At 38.7% G+C, this 25,526-nt stretch overlaps 3 protein-coding genes and 1 long non-coding RNA gene across 4 annotated transcripts; 2 read left to right on the top strand and 2 right to left on the bottom strand.

Annotated features, from left to right (window-relative positions):
• The first annotated feature begins 376 nt into the window (after nt 1-376).
• LOC100273118 (40S ribosomal protein S3a-like) lies at nt 377-2,446 on the top strand. Its single transcript, NM_001147566.1, has 6 exons — nt 377-498; nt 613-718; nt 1,300-1,437; nt 1,516-1,701; nt 1,824-2,024; nt 2,104-2,446. Exons 1-6 carry the CDS (start codon nt 440-442, stop codon nt 2,194-2,196), a joined length of 783 nt encoding a protein of 260 aa, NP_001141038.1. The 5' UTR covers nt 377-439; the 3' UTR covers nt 2,197-2,446.
• A 7,303-nt stretch (nt 2,447-9,749) lies between these two features.
• Nucleotides 9,750-12,019, top strand: LOC100286214 (40S ribosomal protein S3a). The gene is made up of 6 exons (NM_001159102.2): nt 9,750-9,882; nt 9,997-10,102; nt 10,893-11,030; nt 11,109-11,294; nt 11,417-11,617; nt 11,696-12,019. The coding sequence occupies exons 1-6, from the start codon at nt 9,824-9,826 to the stop codon at nt 11,786-11,788; spliced, it is 783 nt and encodes a 260-aa protein (NP_001152574.1). The 5' UTR covers nt 9,750-9,823; the 3' UTR covers nt 11,789-12,019.
• Nucleotides 12,020-13,013: 994 nt separating this feature from the next.
• On the bottom strand, nt 13,014-14,183 carry LOC109942276 (uncharacterized). Its single transcript, XM_020544158.1, has 4 exons — nt 13,999-14,183; nt 13,622-13,680; nt 13,234-13,293; nt 13,014-13,074 (listed from the first exon to the last, which is right to left on the bottom strand). The coding sequence occupies exons 1-4, from the start codon at nt 14,119-14,121 to the stop codon at nt 13,014-13,016; spliced, it is 303 nt and encodes a 100-aa protein (XP_020399747.1). The 5' UTR covers nt 14,122-14,183.
• A 147-nt stretch (nt 14,184-14,330) lies between these two features.
• On the bottom strand, nt 14,331-15,560 carry LOC103639466 (uncharacterized). The gene is made up of 4 exons (XR_559470.2): nt 15,488-15,560; nt 14,760-14,889; nt 14,512-14,663; nt 14,331-14,398 (listed from the first exon to the last, which is right to left on the bottom strand). It is a non-coding gene; the product is annotated as an uncharacterized lncRNA (long non-coding RNA).
• Between the last annotated feature and the right edge of the window lie 9,966 nt (nt 15,561-25,526).

Below are 25,526 nucleotides of genomic sequence, written 5' to 3'. Positions count from 1 at the left end.
ACATACATAACAATCTGAGATGTAGTATCGTTAGGATTAATTAACAACACATAACCATATATATATTATTGTTGCACTTTTTTAATCTCATTGCATAATTGTTATTATTGAAAGCCGATTCCAAATTCGAGTGAACTCCGTATTGCCACCGCAGCCCGTAGTGTTCCTGAACTCACTTTCTCTGCACCGTCCGTTACGCTGCAGATGGGCCGAATCAAATGGGCCAACCATGCCTCGAAGCACACATATGGGCCACACCGCATCGTGTGCGTCCATCCGCTCTTGCGTGCCTGCTGACCGCATGATCGAACCTGGAAACCCTCGAATCGTATATAGTAGTCCGCTCTGCCTCCGAAGTGCTTTCTCCCGCAGAGCAGCCGACAACTCTCTACCGTCCGAGACCCCAAGCACCAGCGCGGCGGCGGCGGCGGCGGCGACCATGGCTGTCGGGAAGAACAAGAGGATCTCCAAGGGAAAGAAGGGTGGCAAGAAAAAGACGTTAGTTTGCTTGCCTGTTATATCCCAGTTCTTCAGATCTAGCTTGGGTCGATTGCTTTCTTTCTTTATCCGTTGCTGATGCTGTTGTGTGGTTGCGATACTTCTTTTATGCAGCGTCGACCCTTTCTCTAAGAAGGATTGGTATGACATCAAGGCACCGTCGGTGTTCAGTGTGCGCAACATCGGGAAGACTCTCGTATCCAGGACACAGGGTACCAGGGTATGTTTTTTTTTGACTATCGATATTTTTTCGTACTGCCCCTACATTGTGTGTTGTGAACTTGCGCATATATGCATGTGTATGTAGACCGCGCTAGTCATGCGGTATATTAGATACGCTCGTTCGCGCGTTTGTTTGTGGGGACTATTCAGGTTTCATTGCAAGAATTCGTAGGAGAGGTAACAGGTAATTAAGTTTGTTCGGATTTGCTTGATAGATAGTTTGTCAGTATTTGAGATCGCAGCCTTGCGTGCTTATTCTAAGCTGTTCCTGAAGAGGTATCATTCAGTGCAATGCAACTAGAACCGCACCTATCATTTTTGCACTTTCTGTTGGAACGATTATTATTATTCAATCCTTTTGCTTTTATATGGACAATAACGAATCGCCATTTACTTGAGCACCCGAATGGCAACTTGTCCTTGTTCATCAATGATCTATCACTGAAGGTCACATGATCTTTTAATGGCATGGATATGATTAGTCTTATTAGGTGCCGCTTTGTTTGCAATGTTATTCAGAACGTAGATGCACTGCTTACTGTCCTGATTTTTCGATTGACGTACTTTCTCTGGTTTTAGATTGCTTCTGAGGGTCTGAAGCACAGAGTCTTTGAGGTTTGCCTAGCTGATCTTCAGGGCGACGAGGATCAAGCTTACAGGAAAATCAGGCTCCGTGCTGAAGATGTGCAGGGCAGGAATGTGCTCACAAACTTTTGGGTAATGATCGGCATTCTTTTGCTAGCAGCTGTTGCCCTTTGTTGTGTTGTTTATCACTAATTTGTTTTCTATTACTAGGGTATGAATTTTACCACTGATAAATTGAGGTCCCTAGTGAAGAAGTGGCAGACATTAATCGAAGCCCATGTTGATGTCAAGACAACCGACAACTACATGTTGCGTTTGTTCTGCATCGGCTTCACCAAGAGGCGCCCAAACCAGGTCAAGAGAACCTGCTATGCTCAGGCATCCCAGATCCGTCAGGTAACGTTTCTGTTCTTTCCACATATGCAGCAGTCGTAAAACTGTAGCAATTTCTCAAAACGTCAAACAGTCACCTGCTATATTTGCCTGTTATCTTTATACTTGCCATGTATTGTGCGCAGATCCGCCGTAAGATGGTTGAGATTATGATCAACCAGGCTTCTACATGTGACCTGAAAGAACTTGTTTCGAAGTTCATTCCAGAAGTTATTGGTAAGGAGATTGAGAAGTCTACCTCCAGCATCTTCCCACTTCAAAACGTCTTCATCCGCAAGGTGAAGATACTCAAGGCCCCCAAGTTCGATCTTGGGAAGCTCATGGAGGTAATTGCTACATGCATGCAAATAGATTTACCAGACTATCTCCCTGTTACTTGTTATCCTAAAACTTGTTGCTTATCAGGTTCACGGCGACTACAAAGAGGATGTTGGTGTGAAGCTTGAGAGGCCTGTCGAGGGAGATGAGGCTGGGCAGGAGGTTGCTGCTGCCGAGTAGTTTGTTTGCTAGTTCTATATCTAGGCGAGTCTGGACATGAGGTTGCTTATGACGTGAACTTATAGAGTTGTCTTGGCTATGTGTTTTCGTCTAGCCCTAAGATTTTGTCTTGAAACAAGTTTAAAATTAAGATTATTTGTAACAAGTGTTTAGGATTACTCGTGGTGATATTCTGTGTTCGATTACTGCTGTACTAAGTTCCATCATCCTCATTTTTGTTTGGTCATCGATAATTTACTTTCTCATTCGTATGAGATGTTCTCTGCTTATTTGTTGTTAGCTGACACTGTCAGTTAAACTAGTGCCCCCATTCTTTTTTATTTATCATGATTTAGTTTAAAAATGAACTAGGACTCCCTCTCGTGTATTATTAGTTGTTGTTTTGGATAAGATTTGACTAAAACTTATAAACTCTTGACTACAAATAATTATTTTATTATTTAGTTTTGAAACCTAATGATTATATGTTCTTATTTATTTTAACATGTACTTTTATAAAAGTGTAATTGTATTAAGAGTTTATTTGTATTTTAACATTTAACAAAAAAATATTGGTTAACGTTATATTTTGGAGAAATATAGGGGCCCATTGAGAAGAAATATGTTATAGTTGACACTGAAGTGAGGCGAAGCACCAGGCTTCGTGAGAAATCAGGAGGCTTTATGAAGTCTGGACACTTGCATAGTGCCTACTTTTGCACTACCCCTCCCATAAACCCCAGAAACATCAAAAGGCTTGGCGCGGAGCTCTGCATGGTTGACAAAGAGATTGCTCCCCCCCCCCCCCCCCCCCCCCGAAGCTCTAGCAGCAACTAAGAAACAGCTGGAGGTGATCCAACGTCCTTGCAAAGCTAACTCCAACACTAGGGGCAAGAGAGAGAAAAAGAAAGATGACAAGAAGAAAGGACCCAAGAGCCAGACAGAAAGTAGAGCATGATTGCTCTACTCTGCTATGTTTGCTTATTGCAACGATATTTTATTTTGGGGTTTCTTATTTTGTCTCCTATAAAGTTATTGCAACGGTATTTCATTTTGGGGTTTCTTATTTTGTCTCACATGAATAGATACAATACAAGTCTAGTGGGGCCTCACAAGCAGCCGAACATTTTAGATTGTGTATTTTTACTTTTGGATAATCATAGAACTGATAGGTTGCACATTGGCTTTATCTTCAATGATCGTTGGTTAATTTTATTTTGGACTTATGCACTCGTTTGCATGGATTGGTTGCTTTGGAGGGTTACACATCACTATATTATATACATGACAATACTTCGTCGCTCCCTAATTTTTTGGCTTTATCTGTTAAGTGCATGGACCGCTCTAATTTTAAGGTGTTCAGTTGATTCCCTTTGGCATAATTGGCATTATGTATGCACCATGGCACATGGCATTCCGAACGCACACTCCGTGTTTGTTACTGGTCTTATGAATCACAATCTTTATACATACGATGAACAAACAAGGAGAATGGAAGATACTGGTCCATAATAGTTGGGAGATCAATGCATCAGAAAAATGAAATTCCCTGCATAACAGAATTGCATAATCTAAATGTGACATAATATGGCTCCAAGAAACAAAAAGAGAATCTTTTGATGAACCATACATTAGAATTTTCTGCCCTCGACCTTATGATGGTTTTTGTTATAACTCTTAGTTGGTTCATCTGGTGGCTTGATTACTATTTGGCAAGGTGCCAAGTTTTATGGAGAAAGGATTTTCCACAATGAGCATGCACATATGGTGAGATTTAAATACAAAATAATAAACCAAGAATGGTTCCTCGTAAACATTTAGCGCCTTCCACCCCCGACTCAAAAAATTGAGTTTCTGCAATGGTTCTCTAACTTTAGTGCTAACCCTGTTCAACCTATAATTTTTATGGGAGATTTCAATCTTATTTGCAGCTTGGACAACAGAAACAAGCCTGGAGGAAGTACAACATTGATGCTTGAATTTAATAGTGCAATAAGTCAACTTGGCATTCTGGAAATTGCTTTAAGAGGGCAATTATACACTTGGTCGAACAAACAAACAACAACCACTCTTGGAGAAACTAAACTGGTGCTTTGTGACACAAGAATGGATCTCGCACTTCCTAGGTACAGAGGCTCATACACTCGTAAGAGACGTGTCACACCACGTGCCCTGTCTGGTTGAAATAAAGATATGCATTCCAAAACCTAACATCTTTAGATTCAAAAATTACTGGTTGATGCATGATAACTTCCTTTCAGTTTTTCAAGACACCTGGACCCAACCATTATATCAACTGGACCCAGTCAGGAGACTAATGGCCAAGTTTAAAAGGGCAAGGAAGGCATTGTCTAAATGGCATAAACAACTTTCCAAACTAGCCAATACCATTGAAAATAACAAGCTTATTATTCAATTCATGGACTTGATTGAAGAGACGAGGGATCTAACCATCCAAGAGTGCAACCTTAGAGATATTCTCACACACCAACTTCAAAACATGCTAGAACAACAGAAGGTATATTGGAAACAAAGGTGTAAAATGAAATGGTCCCAAAGTGGAGATGCTAGTACAATTTTTTTTCATACCACTGCCTCTATGAGACAAAATCATAACTTCATTGCTACAATACAAGATGACACATGACATATGATATCTTATCATGAGGCCAAAGCCAATGTATTGTTTGAGGCTTACAGAAGTATACTTGGCACTTCGGGGGATTCTGAAATGGTTTTTGACCATGATACGATATTACAAAATACACAAGATTTGAGTATTTTGGAGTCACCATTCATGGAAGACGAAATTAACTCAGTAATTACAAGCCTCCCTAATGGCAAAACACCGGGTCTGGATGGCTTCAATACATATTTTCTAAAAAAATGTTGACCGATTATCACTTAGTATTTTTATGATCTTTGTACAAGCTTTCATGCTGAAAATGTTTGTATGCAAAGTATCAATGGGTCACACATTACCTTGATACCGAAGAAAACTTCCCCCTCACAGTCAGTGACTAGAGGCCAATCTCTCTACTTAACACAAGCATCAAACTAGTGACAAAGCTTCTTGCTAGTAGGCTTCAGAATGTCATCACCAAACTAATCCACAGAAACTAATATGGGTTCATCAGGGGGCGCACCATATAGGACTGTCTTGCTTGAGCCTCTAAATATATTTATATGTGCAGAAAATCTCAAAGGCAAATGGTTATTCTTAAACTTGACTTTGAAAATCATTTGATAAAATAGAGCATAATGCCATAACGGATATTCTTCGTCATAAAGGCTTCAGAACAAAATGGTTGAAGTGGATAGATATGATCACGAGCTCAGGGACATCATTTGTCATGTTGAACTAAGTTCCAGGGAAAACGTTTCATTCCAAGAGAGGAGTTCGTCAAGGAGACCCTCTCTCACCGCTACCGTTTGTCCTTGCAGCTGACCTCCTTAATTCCATACTCAATAAAGCAAAAGACGTTGGTATCATCAAGCTCCCCTTAATACAACTTATCATTGAGCTCCCCTCGAATACAACTTCAGGGCATGACCTCTCGATTATACAATATGCTGATGACACAATTTTGGTTATGGAGGCTTGTCCTAGACAACTTTTCTTCCTCAAGGCTCTAATGAACTCATTTGTTGACTCCACAGGACTCCATGTCAATTATCAAAAATCAAACATAAACCCTATCAACGTGTCAAATGAAAGAATGGAGCTACTAGCTAAAACCTTCAACTGCAAAATTGGTACCTACCCTTTCACATATCTAGGGCTTCCAATGGGAACTACAAAACTAAGGATTGACACATTCTTACCTCTGGTTCAGAAAATTGAAATAACGCCCATCAGCATCTTTCTTCCTCTCGCAAGCTGGCACGCTACAGATGGTAAATGCGGCCTTCACCTTGAAAGTCGCCTAGAGGGGGGTGAATAGGCAAATCTGAAATTTATAAACTTTAAGCACAACTACAAGCCAAGGTCAGTGTTAGAAATAAAGTCAAGTCCGAAAGAGAGGGTGAAAACAAATCAACCAAAGAAATAGATCGGATGACACGATGATTTGTTTTACCGAGGTTCGGTTCTTGCAAACCTACTCTCCGTTGAGGTGGTCACAAAGACCGGATCTCTTTCAACCCTTCCCCTCTCTCAAACGGTCACCTAGACAGAGTGATCTTTTCTCCTTAATCAACGAGTCGCTTAGACCCCTCACAAGGACCACCACAACTTAGTGTACCTTGCGTTGATTACAAGTTGCTTGAGAACAAGAATGGAGGAAGAAAAAAAGCGATCCAAGCGACAAGAACTCAAATGAACACAAAAATCTCTCTCTCACTAGCCACTAAATGTTTGGAGTGAATTTGGACTTGGAGAGGATTTGATCTCTTGATTTGTGTCTTGGAGTGAAGTCTAGAGCTCTTGTATTTGAATGCAATGGCTGAAAACTTGGATACCTTGAAGTGTGGTGGTTGGGGGGGTATTTATAGCCCCAACCACCAAAATGGCCGTTGGGGAGGCTGTCTGTCGATGGGCGCACCAGACAGTCCGGTGCGCCACCAGACACTGTCCGGTGTGCCAGCCACGTCACCCAATCGTTAGGGTTCTGACGGTTTCGACCGTTGGAGCTCTGACAGATTAGGGCACCGGACAGTCCGGTGCCGCACCGGACATCACTGTTCAGTGTCCGGTGTGCCTTCTGGCGCTGATCTGACTCTGCGCGCGCTGTCCGCGCACTGTTCACGTTCACTGTTCACTTTTGCAGACGACCGTTGGCGCAATAGCCGTTGCTTCGCATGGCACACCGGACAGTCCGGTGCTACACCGAACAGTTCGGTGCTACACGTGACAGTCCGGTGCTACACCTGACAGTCCGGTGAATTATAGCGGAGTGGCTCTCAGAAACCCGAAGCTGAGTAGTTCATAGTTGATCTCCCTGGTGCACCGGACACTGTCTGGTGGCACACCGGACAGTCCGGTGCGCCATGCCGCCATACCAGGGCAGTCTTCGGTTGGTTTTGCTCCTTTCTTTTTGAACCCTATCTTGGACCTTTTTATTGGTTTGTGTTGAACCTTTTGCACATGTAGAACTTATAATCTAGAGCAAACTAGTTAGTCCAATTATTTGTGTTGGACAATTCGACCACCAAAATCATTTAGGAAAAGGTTTGATCCTATTTCCCTTTCACACCTCCCTACCAACATTTTATTTATGTACACTCAAGATACACAACTCTGTCGTGAAGCAAATTGACAAATACAAAAAACATTGCCTATGGAGAGGTGATGATATTAATGCCACACGACCTCCTCAGGCAGCCTGGCATCTAGCATGCAGACCGAAATAGAAAGGGGGCCTGTGATTCTAGATCTCAAGAAACACAATGAAGAATTACTGATGAAAATGCTATACAAATTCTACAACAAACAAGATATATCACGAGTGCATGTGATATGGGACAATAGGTACAAAAATGGTTCACTGCCCTCAGAAGGTAGTAAAGGATCGTTCTGGTGGAGAGATATATTGAAAAACTTGCCAGCGTTCTTAGAAATAGCCAAAGTCAAAACATGCAACGGAACCACAACTCATCTTTGGCAAGAAAAATGGGGCGACATTCTGATTTGTGATAAATTCCTAGAGTTTTTTCCTATATAGTGAACAAGGATACAACTCTAAGACAAGCAAAATTGACACCCATGATTTAGGATTTGTTCCATCTACCTCTATCTGCCCCTGCTTACTTGCAAATGCTTTCATTGGTCACAATGCATCATAACATGGAACTGACGGACACATCAGACAAATGGAGATGCGCCAACATTGCAGATAAGTACTCTTCCCGTAAGATCTATGAAATCAAACATAAAGTCCCAGAAGCGCCATATACCTTTGCTCTGATCTGGAAAGCAAAATGCCAGCCTAAAAATATTCTTTTGGCTACTCTGCACTACAAACAAAACACCAAATCAGTGCTCAAGAGAAGAGAGATGGAATTAGACTCCTACACATGTGACAATTGCATACGACAGAAAGAAGAAACATGGAGTCATTTGTTTCTAAAGTGTAGCTTCACAAAGAGATGCTAGGAAATTGTCGGGATCACACTAACATGATCTTTGAACCCACACATTGCAATCCGGGATATGAGAAGGAAACTAGTATAACTTTGGGCCATGGAGACAATTATCACAATGATGTGGTGCATTTAGAAATGTAGAAATGGTTCAATCTTCGAAAACACCTCTCCGACCACCCACTGGTGCAAAATCAGCTTCGTTCAAGAGTTGAACCTTAATATCTATAAGATAAGATGCGGGAAACGATAACTGACAATGTTAGACAATGCATATAGTCATTGTAATATGACAAAATATAATCTGTAAAAACATATATAGAAAAGTAATGAAAGGAATACTGTAGGAGCCCCTACAGTAGGAAACTTTATCAAATAAAACTTTACAATAGAACTAGAATGATAGAAATAGAATGGGATGACAATGCAATTCTCTATGAATGTGATTTGAGGTCCAATTCAGTTCATCCATTGCAATCGTGATATTCAAAAAGAGCTCAACCTAATGATTTATCTCCTGTAAAATAGTATTGGTTCTAAAATATTGGATATAGTATTAATGATCACCATTAGTGCTTTTCAAAAATATAATCTCCTCCAGTAGATGACTAATAATCTCCTTGAATACATGAAACACATATACCATGTATCGTTTCCTCTCCTTTTCTCGTGGCCTTCTCCCGTGCTCCCGACCGCCGATGCTCTTATCCGTCATTGTTCTACGCATGTTCGACGCTTGTGCCTCCATCTATGTTTGCGAGATGGCGTCGACACGGACACTCACAGACTCACCTGACGACGCAATGAAATAGTAGGTGATGTCATATCATCCTGTGTCCAATCGATACTATTCCACGTGATTGGTTCATGGGCTACCCGCAGCTAGGCTCGCGCGCAGCAGGCTGGCTGGATACGGTAACTTTGGGTGTACAAGCGGATGCAAATAAATAACCTTAAAATAACTTATTCCTGTTGATTGGATGCCTGTATTCGGACGCGTAGGCTCGGGTGGCCCTGGCTGATCTGATACGGCATTTTTCTACGTACGAGTATCCGCTCATACAGCCTGCGTCTCCTTTGTGCGGGTAACCAAACAGGAGCTGAGACAAAGTCAATGCATACGGTGGTAAAGATGAGATGGTGCGGGTAACCAAACATACGGATTTTGAATTCACTCGTACACCTCGCGTCTCACACGTGTAAGTAACCAAATACATTCTTAGACAAAGTTAACGCAGTGATGATTAAGGATGTGATTATACAGATCCGAGTGAACTCCGTCACCGTAGCCCGTAGTGTTCCTGAACTCACTTTCTCTGCACCGTCCGTTACGCTGCAGATGGGCCGAATCAGATGGGCCAACCATGCCTCGAAGCACACATATGGGCCACACCGCATCGTGTGCGTCCATCCGCTCTTGGGTGCCTGCTGACCGCATGATCGAACCTGGAAACCCTCGAGTCGTATATAGGTAGTCCGCTCTGCCTCGAAGTGCCTTCTCCCGCAGAGCCGCCGACAACTCTCTCTACCGTCCGATACCCCAAGCACCAGCGCGGCGGCGGCGACCATGGCTGTCGGAAAGAACAAGAGGATCTCCAAGGGAAAGAAGGGTGGCAAGAAAAAGACGTTAGTTTGCTTGCCTGTTATATCCCAGTTCTTCAGATCTTACTTGGGTCGATTGCTTTCTTTCTTTATCCGTTGCTGATGCGGTTGCGTGGTTGCGTTACTTCTTTTATGCAGCGTCGACCCTTTCTCTAAGAAGGATTGGTATGACATCAAGGCACCGTCGGTGTTCAGTGTGCGCAACATCGGGAAGACTCTCGTATCCAGGACACAGGGTACCAGGGTATGTTTTTCTTTGATTATCGATGTTTTTCCGTACTGCCCCTACATTCTGTGTTGTGAACTTGCGCATATATGCATGTATATGTAGACCGCGCTAGTCATGCGGTATATTAGATACGCTCGTTCGCGCGTTTGTTTGTGGGGACTACTATTCAGGTTTCATTGCAAGAATTCGTAGGGGAGGTAATTAATATTGTTCGGGTTTGATTGATAGATAGTTTGTCAGTATTTGAGATCATACCCTTGCGTGCTTATTCTAAGCTGTTCGTAGGTATCATTAAGTGCAATGCAACTAGAACGGCATAGTGAATCTGCTGCTTTACTGATAATTAAGAATTAGCCTCTGATTGTATTTCTTCTAAACGCCAGCTGCTCAAACCCATAGTCAAAATAGAATTTTGTAATAGCTCACCTTAGTTTCTGATGTCCCACTCCCATCTGTTACTATCTGTAATGTGTTTATGTTTGTTGGCACCTATCATTTTTGCACTTTCTGTTGGAATGATTATTATTAGTTTGTGCTTTTGCTTTCATATGTACAATAACGAATTGCCATTTATTTGAGCACCCCAATGGCAACTTGTCCTTGTTCATTTCAAGTTTCAAATCTTTTTTCGTGCACTATATCTTGATAAGTAATCAATGATCTGTCACTGAAGGCCACATGATCTTATAATGACATGGATATGATTAGTCTTATTAGGTGCCACTCTGTTTGCAATGTTATTCAGAACGTAGATGCACTGCTTGCTGTCCTAATTTACTGATTGACGTACTTTATCTGGTTTTAGATTGCTTCTGAGGGTCTGAAGCACAGAGTCTTTGAGGTTTGCCTAGCTGATCTTCAGGGCGACGAGGATCAAGCTTACAGGAAAATCAGGCTCCGTGCTGAAGATGTGCAGGGCAGGAATGTGCTCACAAACTTTTGGGTAATAATCGGCATTCTTTTGCTAACAGCTGTTGCCCTTTGTTGTGGTGTTTATCACTAACTTGTTTTCTATTTCTAGGGTATGAATTTTACCACTGATAAACTGAGATCCCTAGTGAAGAAGTGGCAGACATTAATCGAAGCCCATGTTGATGTCAAGACAACCGACAACTACATGTTGCGTTTGTTCTGCATCGGCTTCACGAAGAGGCGCCCAAACCAGGTCAAGAGAACCTGCTATGCTCAGGCATCCCAGATCCGTCAGGTAACGTTTCTTTTCTTTCCACATATGCAGCAGTCATAAAACTGTAGCAATTTCTCAAAACGTCAAACAGTCACCTTCTATGTTTGCCTGTTATCTTTATACTTGCCATGTATTGTGCGCAGATCCGCCGTAAGATGGTTGAGATTATGATCAACCAGGCTTCTACATGTGACCTGAAAGAACTTGTTTCGAAGTTCATTCCAGAAGTTATTGGTAAGGAGATTGAGAAGTCTACCTCCAGCATCTTCCCACTTCAAAACGTCTTCATCCGCAAGGTGAAGATACTCAAGGCCCCCAAGTTCGATCTTGGGAAGCTCATGGAGGTAATTGTTCATGCATGCAAATAGATTTTCCAGACTATCTCCCTGTTACTTGTTAGCCTAAAACTTGTTGCTTCTCAGGTTCATGGCGACTACAAAGAGGATGTTGGTGTGAAGCTTGAGAGGCCTGTCGAGGGAGATGAGGCTGTGCAGGAGGTTGCTGCTGCCGAGTAGTTTGTTTGCTACTTCTATATCTAGGCTGAGTCTGGACATGAGGTTGCTTATGACGTGAACTTAGAGTTGTCTACTTGTTTTCATCCGCCCCTAAGATTTTGTCTGGAAACAAGTTTAAAATTAAGATTATTCTCAACAAGTGTTTAAGATTACTCGTGGTGATCTTCTGAGTTCGAGTACTGCTGTACTAAGTTCCTTGCATCCTCATTTTTGTTTGGCCATCGATATTTTACGTTCTCGTTCTGTGCTCTGTTTATTTATTGTTAGCTGACACTGGTCATCCAGAATTGTAAACTTTTAACACTATCAGTTAAAACTAGTACTACCTCCATTTTTTATTCATCATGTTTTAGTTTAAAATTGAACTAGTAATCGATAATATTTGTCAACGGAGTTAGTATGTATTATGGACCTTGTTGATAGAGTTTATATATGGACATCGGTGATAGTGTGCATTGCTAGTTCACGTGTCGTTGATGACCCTGGCAGAGTTCAGGGATCAGGATTGATGATTCCATCCGATCGTAGTAACAGCCTCAAATCCTCAATTTGATTTCATCTCATTTAATTTTGAAAAAGATCGCATTTATTTTCTAAATTAGTGTTCATGTGCCATCTTTACAATAGAACTAGAATGGAATGGGATGACAATGCAATTCTCTATGGATTTGATTTGAGGTCCAATTCAGTTCATCCATTGCAATTCTGATATCCAAAAGAGTTAAACTTAATAATTTATCTCGAGTAAAATAGTATTGGTTCTAAAATATTGGATATATTATTAATGACCATCAATAGTGCTTTTCAAAAATATAATCTCCTCGAGTAGATGACTAATAATCTCCTTGAATATATGAAACACATATATGAGGTATCATTTTTTTCCCTTTCCTTTTCTCTCGGCCTTCTCCCGTGCTCCCGGGTGCCGACGCTCCTATCCGTCGTTGGTCTACACGTGTTCGACGCACATGCCTCCATACTAGTGTTTAGCGCGCGCCTGGGCGCGCGTCACCATATATAGCTTAACGATTTTGTGAGTACCCAGATATGTAAAACAAATTTAAACATGATATGAGTATACAATATGTATGCAAGAAACCAAAATATAAGTAGATAATATTGTTTTCCCCTAATAGTTGATACCAGTTGTAGAGTGAAATTAGACTACAATATATACTAAGTAGTATTCAAGCATCATACATCAACACTTAGCAACAATGTGCTTCTAGGTGTTAAGTAAATATGTACAGATCCACAAATAGTCTAACAGTAGGTTCATATATATATATATATATATATATATATATATATATATATATATATATATATATATATATATATATATATATATATATATATATATATATATATATAGAGAGAGAGAGAGAGAGGGAAGTATTCATGGTCCAAAAGTGATGATGCTATTGATAGGGTTCATATCTATAGGGAAGCATTCATTGTCCAAAAGTGATAGTGCTCTTGATAGGTGCGCAATAATTAAATACCTGTATACAAAGGAGGAAAAAGCATTAGAGTTGTACTAATGTTGCTGCGTAAAAGGGTAAGTGGAATACATTATGTTGACTGTGTATAAATATATTTGCGATATATGAATAAGTTTTGCACATGGTGTTATACCTTCATGAAGTTGATTATGATCTAGGAGCTCTTCTCTTTGGGGTCTGTAAGATCTGGTATTCCTTTGCTACTGTGGCCATGTTTCATTCTATATAATATCATGAATGTTGTATTAGCGTGGAAAATAAGATCTAGCATTTAAAAGAATGATGTTGTTGCTACTGTTATTATGTCCAACTATTTTTTAATACATACCTTTTCGGTGGCGACGATAACTCTTCATTGCTGAGTTCACTTATGCGCTGGGCATCACCCTGTGATTAAGTGCATAAATTTTATGAATGTACTTTCATATAACAAAGTGGAAACTCATTTTGTCCTGGTTTATTTATTCTGTGGGTATTGATTGTATTAATTTATATCTGGTATTAAAATGTAATGGATATGTAACTTTGTAAGTGTATGGAAAGTAAGTATTTAGTAGTACTAAAGGTACCTCTATGTCATGTGACATATCTGAATATATTAGAACACGTCGTGCCTGTTGAATAGACTTCATCAAGTTGTATGCATGAAAGAATGATACGTTTATAATAGATTTTACATGGCAAGAAAAATAAGAAGTTTTGTACCTCGTTTCTTTCGTTGCTACAGGTAGATAGTTTCGCCATTGATGTTGCTGGAGAGTCTTGTGTGGTTGTAAGGCTAGGTATTTCATCCTGTGTATCCAACTCTTGCTGAGGATGGCTAGGCATGTTAGATGGTATTAAGGCCTGTCTTCCATGGTTTGTTAAAATAGACAGAATAGAGAATACTCTATTTGTGACTGAGTAGGCTGACATATTGATGGTAACTGCAAGGGTAAATTTCAGACACACAATAGCGGCTAGGGCTGCTGGGGGACCCTGAGAAGTTGCAACTGCTGTAACAAGGTTGTCACAAGGTTTTCCTACTATTTTTCTGGCTATGCTATCAAAACAAAAGAACTCTGCCTCACATGTCCCATCAGTAGCAATGAAGCTGAGCTTGTATCTGTCAATTCAAATTATGAGTATTTCAAAGCAGCATTTAAGTTTGTAGTAAAGATAAGACTTTATTAAGATGGAATAAATGGTAGTAAATCAGGTGTGTGTGTTAAGATTTACCTAAAGTTAATATCTGTGCAGCCACATGATGTGCAGTGATATCCAGTTGAAGTTTGAGATGAAGATTTGTGGCACCTTGAGCAAGATGGGTACCACCATTTGCTATTTTGCACAATGCGTGAGATAGTAACAGTGCATCTGTAGCCTTCTGGCTGCAATATAAAAGAGAGAAAAAATGTACCAAGTTAGATAAGCATATTGTCGATGTATTAAATAAGTGAAACATATGAGGATTTAGTTGTAAATACGGGAAACATGTCTGGATCTATGTTGAGCAGCTCTTCAACAGTCTTTTGTTCCAAATTTGGTGGTTGAGAAAGCAGAATTTCTTCTTCGGCTGCTGTGGGTTGTATTAGCTGGAGGTCATTGTTTTGCAACCTTCAAATGATGTCACAATTGTTATCAGTATGAACAATATTTTTATTTTTAAAAAATAAAGACAATAGGATGTCTTGTAACCCGCTTTAGAAAAAAGAGGATAGCATGTATAATTTTTTTAACTGAAAGAGTGTCTAAGTAATACAACCAGTCATAACATTACTTTAAAAATATTTTTTTGTATACACTGATTATAGGCAGCGATGATTTTTTCTATTGCACTGTCTTTGTTTTTTTATAGAGAAAAAAAATGAAACTGTGGGTTAGTTTTAGTTAAAAAATAATTGTAAGCATTGAATATTGTCTGAAAAGGGAGACCAAACTGGTTTGAATGTAATATATAAAGAGGTAATGATAAAAAAATGTTTATCTACAATTTCAGTTTAAATATTAGTACTGGTAGTGTAGTAGATTGTAGCTTATTAAACTATTAGACAAATGTGGGCATAAAATTAAAGAGAATCAGATTTATGTTGCTTAAAGAGAACTAGATTAAAGAGAACCAGTTAAATGTGGGCATATAGATTAAAGAGAACCAGATTAAATAGAATCATTCGCACGTATTGAAGGAAGTGTATCCAAAATTTATTTTGTTTACCTGTTGTAGTAGGTCTGTGCCTCAGGAATTACAGGATTGAAGTACCATGAACTTGCTGCAGTACTGCTTAGGTATGGTTGACCTACATTACATGTAGAATATGTGTTATCATACATATTGAAACAAATAATCCAATTGTTCTTTTCAAAAGTTTGGATCACAACCTTTGAATCGTTTAGCAAGAAATCCAACGAGCAGTATGACAATAGGCTGTTTGTTGCTTTGATTGTAAACATCACTGATAGAAAAGCTTGATGCTTGATTTCCCCAGAGAGTAATTTTCAGAGACATGTCACTGAAGAAATAAGAACAATATAGCTAGCTAGTATGAATACACAATCTGATATAAGGATTAGTGGTGCAAAGATTTCATAGTGCTTGTCACACATTCTATGTGGCAAGATTGCAGTAGTAATACATAAAGGAGAATTTTGTACCTTGTATTTTTGATGAAGATGTCTCTGATGATGGTTGAGTTGTTATAGCCAACTGGATGTGGAGGATTAATTTGTGTCAACATTCCAAGGACATCTACATTATTGGATAAGTAAATTATTTACTTGTAAACGATGTGTATATCCTTGTAACCTAAGTGAGTGTATTTTAATTTATCAAAATGTTTCTTACCAATCAAGTAAGTTCTATTGTCAATGCTATCTTCTATATTTTCAAAGCATGTGAGCTTGTAGATATATCTGGGAAACACTTGTGGTGGATCTTTGACAACTTTGGCTTGAGTGTACAGAGTGAATTGTATCATGAAGTTGTTGTCAACAGGTTTAAAATAGTTTCTGGAAGGCGTGACACGAAAGCGTTTGAGCTCATATACTTTTTCAATTTCTATTATTGAGCCTTTGTCAACTGCCAGGGCGGCTGCAATCTCAGCGTGGATGGGCGTACCCTGTCATCATATAGTAAGATAATAAGAATAGATGACATGAAATTGCATACATTGAAGAGATAGCTTAGATGTACAGAGAAATTTATTAAATTATTTAGTGTATATATTACATTGAAGAGATAGCTTAGATGACAGATATTATCGAAACGTCGCTACAAATGTTTTTAAGATGCTTGAAGGCATTCTTTGACATTGTGACTGGAACAGAAGGTTCCTTTGCCTGAATTTGAGTAACTGCAGGTTCCAAGATTACGTTCAAATGCTTGCTATGGTTTGGCAAGAGCTCTAGCAGAATCTTATGAGCTCATTTACAACGCAGCGATGGATCGAAATAACAATTATCCTGACCCAAGGTTGTTGGTTAAGCACTCTCCTGGGCAGATAAGAACTATACTAGAAATCTGAGGTCTTTGCGCTATGCATTGATACTACGTTAAGTAGAGGTGTTTCATGCACGAAACATTGCCATGTAAATTTCTGACTACAAGATGTGGGCTCAATTGATTACAGAAATATTGAATAAGTGGTGACTCTTTTTCTGAACTGATGTATCCATAGCTAATGTCTCACTATCTGCTCTATCCCTTTTTACTTCACATACCAAGTTAATGTTTACTTCGCTGCTGTAATTTCGAGGTACAGCTTGGGCGATTAATTGATACCAGTGGTATACAAAGCAACTATGAAAAGCATGTTAGAATAGCTTGGCTATAAAATGTGATTTTCCGAGTATATGCACTCGTCAGCTAGTATTAGTATATGTGCAAATGGCTTGTATAATGTTATTAATTTTGGAAACATTTAGTGTAGTACCTGCTCGTCAGCTAGAACCAAATTAATGTGTTGCAGAGGACCATCATTTGTTGCGCCTCGGAATTCCCATTTTCTGATCACTCGCACTCTTATGACAACATTGGTAGATTGAGGATGTAATTCTGCCACAGGTGTGAATAACATTGTTACTTGGTATATCTGCACATAGAGAAGTAGAACTGCTTAGCAAGTCATTGACAATGTACAGTGATAGATACAATTTGGCATTGCATAAAGCGGATAACAAGATTGATAATGTATGTGGTACAAGGCATACCTATCATATATATAATGGTCTGTATATACATATATATATATATGTATGTACATATATAACATTAGGAACACGTCTTGCTATTGATCGGAGCTTTGCTCAGCAATACGTGTGAAAACCTCTTTGTATACTATGTTTCGGGTCTTAGAACTGCATTTGCCTGAGTCATCTTCAATAAGGATTGAAAGACCTTTTTTAGATGTAACTCTTGATATGGCAACATAAAGTTGTCCATGTGTGAAAACAGGTTTTTTCAAGTATACACCAACATTTGAAAGTGTTTGCCCTTGACTTTTGTTAATTGTCATTGCATAGCATACCTTTATAGGGTATTGGCGTCTTTGAAGAACGAATGGCCATTTTGTATTCTTCAGTGTTAATGATATACGGGGAATAAGCACATTTTTTGACCTGTGAATACCTGTCATAATTTGACCTTCAATCACTTTGTCACACAAGGAAGTTATGAGCAATCTTGTACCATTGCATAGACCTTCTGATTGGTTCAAATTTCTGAGAAGCATGACTGGTGTACCTTTTTTGAGAATTATTCGATGCTGTGGAAAGCTGTTCCCATTCAATGTATTTAAAAATTCAACAGGATATAAAAGATCATATGATTCATGAGTATTGGGTGCTTTGATTATCTTGTCACAACTTAGATACTCTTTTGCGTCTTCAGGGTTAAGAGAGACAATGTACTCATTTATCGAGTCAACTGTATCATTTGTTGGAGTTAATATGGCACGACTTTTTAAATACTCAAGTCTCATATAATTTTCATTGATTTTTTCATAAATAGTATGAACTATACAAGCGATTTTGTCACCTTCAGGCATTAGGAGCAAGTCTTGTGGAATTTCTATCCATGTTGGCTCATCTTCACCTTCTTGTGATGTAGCGTCTATTTTGCCTTCCCCAACATCGAGCATCCACTTGCTAAATTGTGATAGTTCTTGTCGTTCTTCTTGTGACAACGATGGCATTAGAAGTCTCATATTCTGTGTAAGATGCAGGATGTGCACATGAGACCAAAGAGAAGAATTGATTATTGCTGAATTAACAATTTGTGAGCGGGTGCCTCCTTCAATCACAGGCAATGTTTGTCTGAGATCACCACCTAGAACAACAACCTTTCCACCAAAGGGTAAGTTCTTAGCCATAGGTGACGAAGATGCCAAGATATCACGGAAGGACCTGTCTAGAGCTTCAAAAGCAAATCTATGTGTCATTAGCGCTTCATCCCATATTATTAATGATGCAACCTGAACTAACTCAGAAAGCATCGTGCCACATTTGATGTCACATACTGTTGTTTCTTCTAATTCACATGGAATTTTAAAACGAGAGTGTGCGGTTCGTCCTCCTGGTAGAAGTAAAGAGGCCACACAAGATGATGCTACAGATAGAACTATTTGTTTGCGACTACGTAGGAATGTTATGATGGAATTCCATAAATATGTTTTCCCTGTACCACCATAACCCGACACGAAATAAAAGCCTGCTTTGTTTGCCAAAACAGTTTCTGTAATAGTCTTGAATGCATGCAATTGGTCATTATTTAATCTTGATGTCAACATTTCGGATTCAGTTTGCATAATAGAAATGTCATATGATAGTTCATCATCAATAAAGCGATTTGAATTCACTAAACAAGGTGAGTCAGATCTAGTTGGTAAATTGAAATCCTGTATTCGACTTCCTCTTCTGCTGAATAATGTAGTGAGTTCTTCTATCAGCTGATTTTTTAGGGCCTCATCACTCATTTGATAGGCTGGATGATTTAGTATTTGTCTCGTGTTATACTGAATATCATCAGCCAGTAACGTCCAGACTTTTTCAAAGAAAGTAAATTCATCACCTACCTCACAAAAAAGAAGCATTGTGACAAATAGATCACGGAGTTGACTGGACGTCGCCCACGAAGCGGCCTCATCAAAGGCATTATACCACTCTTGGTCATCCTCAAGAAGCCCATGAGCTCTACACGTCTCTTTGAAGCTAGGGTATAAAACATTATTGTATGTTCGCAATGATTCAAAATTCTGGGCTCCTTTTGCAACCATTAAAAGCATTCTAAGATAATATCTTTCCCCCGCAGATGGGTGTACAAAGTGTATGCGACCTATGTTACCTTGTCTATGTCTTTGTTCCCATGATCTTTTTTTTTCGTCCCACCTCCACTCGGATGGAAAATCAGGGTAAGTTAGAGACCTAGCATCTTCATGTAATTGGTTAGCGACAAACCACTCTGTTAGCATTGTTCGGCGTACGAATTCTTGTGACAAGACTTGTGACATATTGGCGCTGACATGATATGTAATGTAATTCTCATTAGGCAAATGAACTGGCAATCTAGTAACAGGAGGAAAGTGCCGATGGATGGATTTCGTAACCAAGAATTCTCCAACATGAATCATATGGGCATATGAATCTAGCATCTAAGTATTCTTTGACCTCATTCCTTGTGTTTGTTTCCTCGTCAATAGGAGTGTCTTGACCATCTAAAACTCGTTGTAGGTATAGTTTGCTCCGGTCCGGACCTTTTGTCACGTACTTGAACAGATATTTGATGAATATGCTTTTGTTACACCATTCTACATTGATGTGTGCTTGATATTTCTTGAGCAATGTCAAGTTATATGGAACAATCCATCTGTTATCTAGTTTGATGTTAGACTTCATAACAAATCTATTATTGTTTGATCTTTTGTAGACCGCAAATCCATTTGTATCAACCACAGTTTCATTTTGAAATTTTTTTGGATAGTGTTTTGAACATTGACTTTTTTTCATGCAAGGTGAGCTCTGATTGTAAGATCCACATGGCCCGTGAACCATATGCTCCGCAATCAAAGTGTATCCTAAGGGATCAATGGCTGGATCTGGTATCTCAGCAGTGATAAAAGAGTCTATAAATTCAGTAGTTGGTTGTGCAGTACTGGTGGAAACCCAGAAAATAATATGTGCATGGGGCAATCCACGTTTCTGGAACTCCACCGTGTACAAAACTGCATCGGGCAAAGAATAAGTTGAGTTGAAAAAGGATAAAATTTTAATAATTAAGGTGGCGAGTGCACTACAGTAACAACATATTAGTAGGGAAGGTAAGCAAACAATATTTTTCCATTGTGATCCTACAAATATCTATGAAAAACCTGTTGTCAATGTTTTGTAAGCCCATTATTTATTCTCCCATAGGAAGAAGAGGGTATGTATCTTTAATTAATTTAAACAATAAAACTGTGGACAGGCAATATAAGCAATAATTTGACCAAAAAAACATGTTTTTAGTTACTAATTGTGTGTAATAGCATATCTCTCTTGTTGTAAAAGGAATTTATGATGTTATATATAAAATGGCCATTACATTGCAATTGACAAAATATAGTATAAATTATGCAATAGCAATTCCAGCCAAAGAAAAATAAAATGCCATAAGAACCAACGAAGCAAAGAGAAAGATGTCAACAAATGTGTTCCAGAAAGCTAATCACAAAAACTTGTAAAAGAGATGTGCGAATGAGCAGCATGGACGGTATTATGCAAACAGTTATGTCTGAATCTCAATTGGAAAAACACAATGCTACAGGAACGAGCCTTTTTAAAACATATTGTAGATATTAAACCAATGTTTATAGTTCGATCAATGATTCAGTTGATGAGCAGTATGATTAATATTAGTTGATAAACAAAATGTCAAAGGAGTCAACATAAACATAAGATATAGAACAGAAGCCAGTACTCATAGTATGATCAATAACGTACCATCCAAAATTTTACAAATGGAATTGTTATTAGTAGGTAGTGTTTGTGTACAAATATGTGAAAAAAAAGAAGTAAAGGAGATTAAATAAACTTTTTAGTCATGAAAACATGGCAGAACGATATCCGCACCTGCTTTGCATGGACCAAATATATTACCGGATTTTATGTCTTGTAACAACTCCTCCAACTTCATATGGAATATTCTTACAGCAATATCGGGTGCATCTGAAGTTTTTTGGCCAGAGTGATAAAAACTTTCAACAATTTCAGGCCATTTTGCATTACATGTGAATGTTACGAAAAAATCTGGTGGTCCATGGACTCTACATATGGCTATGCTATCATGATAATTTTGAATCATATATCGTCTTCCACCGATATGTGAAGCCGGAAGTACAATTGTTTTTCCCATTTCATCGCCATTTATGCAACCTTTGCTAACAGCATCTGATATACCCTGCAAGTTTTCTATTCGCAATCTATCCTGATTGTGCAAAATGTATGTAAGTCTATTCTCATCAATGCAGGCACGAGCATCAACCTTAGCTTGGTTTGACAATGTCCCATAGGACAGAAATGGATTTGGTTGGCCAGACTTGTAATGAAATTGATAGCAATAGTAGTCTTGCATGGTCATATGTGTTCTTGAATTTGTTTTTCTGGTGTCTAGACCACTATACAGAACACCAACTTGGAATCCACGTTCTCCATATGGGAATAAAAGTGGATATTGAAGGGCCATATATGCTGGATGCAATGATGAAATGCGCTTCAATTCCGAATTCCTTGTCTCTATGATAATGTCTCGTTTAAAGGTATCAAGTGAGAAGTCACCAATAACAAGCATGGCTAAATCATCAGTTGTTGGCATATTGTATTGCACGGGATCTCCCTCTCTAGCTCCAACAATTCTGATGATGAATTCTTCGTTTGTGTGTTCATTAAGTCTTTCTCTAGCAAGTCTAAATTTTTTAGCAAAGGGATTGTGCTCATCTAACATCTTTAGCAATTCATGAACAATTTCTGGTCGAATAGGAGAAGCAGGAGCATCAGTACTAGATAGCGATTGTATTCGATTGTTAACCTCATGTGTTGTATCATACACGTAAAGCTGAAGAAACTTCGGGGGCTCATTAGTCATAGGTAGCAATGATCCTATTCGATGGTGGACCTGACCACATACTTTAAAAATGGGTGGACCGTGGCCATCATTCATTGATCTATCAATATGAGCACCCATGGATGTAAATGCAAACAAGCAGTTGTATTGCCTAATATTTTGCATGAAGGCCTTAGATATCGAATCTCCATCAAATCGTGCTAACGATAGTAATGGCTCAGGTCTAGGGCTATAAGGAGGAAGACAGACTTTGCCATTTTTACAACAATTGTTGTAGATGATGGCGCGGGATCCAACTGATGATCCTATTCTTTCATTATACCAGAAAAGAGCAGAGCAGTGACTACACTGGTATGATGGTGCTCCATAGTAGGATCGAGAATGATATGAAGCTGCATTTTGGCGCGCAAGTTAGGAAAGATAGTGGAATATGAATAGAAAATAATGATATTATTTTTTTTCTTTTGGTCTCCTACTTTTCACAAATTATGAAAGACAGCGAACTATACCTAGTAATGTAAATATTTAACGGATTAAATGTACAAACGGTCGTACCTTTGAGTGTTTTAACAAATTCTGGGTCAAAGTGACCACATTGCAATGCTGGAGTCTGTTGAGCAGATATGGCAGTACCTAATACAATTTACCCCCTTTATTATCACTAGATAGTCATGGAAACCCTATTTAAAAATTATCTGTTGATGATGCTACCTGCGGATAATAACCTTCGTTCATTTAATAAATGCCTACGTATACGGCGAGCTTCGCCAGGAGATATAGCTGATGGGGCACAAAATGCATTACTATGATCTGTTACATTTAATGTGCCATGAGCATATCATAATCTGTACAGTGGAAGGGGAAACAATTTGTGGAAGAGTAATAAGACACTTACTCCTTTTTTTCTGCTATTTGGATTAATATGCTCCATTTTGGATACCACGTTGTAAATATGGTTGTAAAATTTTTATCGTAGCAGCATACGCTGCCTATGATATGACTCTGCAGTTTACTAAGACTATGTAAATTAACTATATGATTTATACGTATAATCAGATGTCCATATAGGATTGCGGTAGATGAATCATAAGATAGTCTTGTACACAAGATTGAATGTGCATTGGGCATATTAAAAAAACTAGAATGATATCTCTTATTTTTAAAAGTGTTGTGCGCTTAGGATTAAAAAATGTGGTATTGAAACGGTTTGAAATAAAGCAGTGTTTATTTATGATTAGGCGAAGATACTTACTTCGCTTCTTGTACGTTATTCATGTATGTTATTCATACTAGACAATCGATATAGACAATCTATATGTGTGTATATATCCAGATATCTTTGTATATACGAAAACATAGTGGCACTAATCTCTTATGTTATTTTTAGGGGGGAAATCCGAGACATACATTCTGTATGTGTGTACATATAATTGTATATTTATGCTTCTATTTATGTATATCCATGGTTATCTAATTTAGTTGTGTACTTTACAGTTAGTGTATTAACTAATATGGCCACTGCTTAACAAATGTTCTTTGAAAAAAATTCCTTTAATTTAATGAACCGAGTACACCAAACAATCAGGCCACTGCTTAACATATGAAATAAGATAGAAAATCCATTTGCAATATTGTAGACAATCGAATTAGTAGGGAAGACATTTCTACTATATGAATGCAGAAGAACCATCATTCTCATATGTAACAAATTGATTTGTACGCAAATTTGTAGGGAAGGAAAATGCAATTACCTCCTTGGATAGATGGTGGGTGGATGATAATTCTTGCGCGAACCGGTATCACCAAGAAAGGACAAGATTCCTGATAAAAACAATTGGCAAGTACAATGTTAAACCCATCTGTAAAACATAATGATAACACTCATATTCTTTTAATGTAAACATAATGCTTATACTCCAATTATATTGACAAATTTCCTATATTACAAAGCAGGTAAGAAACGAGCAAGCTATTTCGAAGCAGGGGCTGTAGGAAGACGTGCTTCCGCATCTGAAAATTGCACTACATAAGAAAGGGATTAAACTCTAAACTGTAAATCCCCATATAAAAAAAATTAAGCTATAAAAAAGGGGTTTCTGGAATGATGAAACCCAAAAGATGATCAAGGCCATTTGTACATATAGGGGAAAAAAATCAAAGAAACAATTTAGAGCGCTGGTATAAACCTAGAACCCAATGTTGATTCCCTTGAACTGACATAAACAAACAGCTAATTTAAGTGGTTGCGAAGCAGAGGAAACACACAAGCACAAGGAGATAAAGCTTTTTTTTCTGTGAGTACAGGCGAAATTAGCTCATGGTAGTACCACATTTAGTATCAAAGACAATATAAGTGCAGCATTTAGGAGCAACCATTTGTTTGTCGACACATAAAAGACGTTTATGAATCAAATCGATAAAAGCATTGGTGCATAGGGGAAGGCAGCATGAACACTACATGTGCAGTTAAGCAATAATTTGTTTTTATCCTATTTTAGGTTCAGCTAAAAGCTTTTATATATGTTACAACAGATAATGAACACTACATGGATGTAGTGCAAGACATTCTCATCTGTCACTTGCACGGTTGGGTGGGACTTGAGGCTGACAGTCGCTTTGCTGACCTAAAATCACTGAGCTGAAACCTCCAAAGGGTAATAAGAAAGGATGATTTGTGTGTGACTCATGGGCAATACAACAAACATCAGGGCATGACAAGGCGCCACCAGCCTAAATCATGTCCCCCATGTTCAGCAACCAATATTAGAATATTGGTTCATCTGTCAAATGAAGGCATTTAAACATGTTCGTGGCTCTCTGTTTGAACTGATATAAAAAAACAAGAATAAACACAGGATCCCCCATGTTTGAACTGATCAAGAATCTAAACCCAACAGCATGCTGTAGACATACTCATGTGTGCCTTTCAGGAGAGGAGCCTACTTTTTACCCCTTGCTGGAAAAGACTGACGGCCACAATTGAACATATAATTAGCAGACAGGGTTAATGATTAGCAGATAGAGTTAGAGACCTACAAATTGATTTAGAATAAATAAGACCCCTTGCTGGAAAAAAACTGACAACCACAATTGAACATATAATTAGCAGACATGATTAATGATTACCAGACAGAGCTAGAGACCTACAAATTGATTTAGAATA

Source organism: Zea mays, chromosome 9, assembly GCF_902167145.1.
Source record: "Zea mays cultivar B73 chromosome 9, Zm-B73-REFERENCE-NAM-5.0, whole genome shotgun sequence".
Classification (NCBI taxonomy): domain Eukaryota; kingdom Viridiplantae; phylum Streptophyta; class Magnoliopsida; order Poales; family Poaceae; genus Zea; species Zea mays.
Note: the sequence above shows the minus strand (reverse complement) of the source record. Positions and strands in the feature narration are given on the sequence as shown.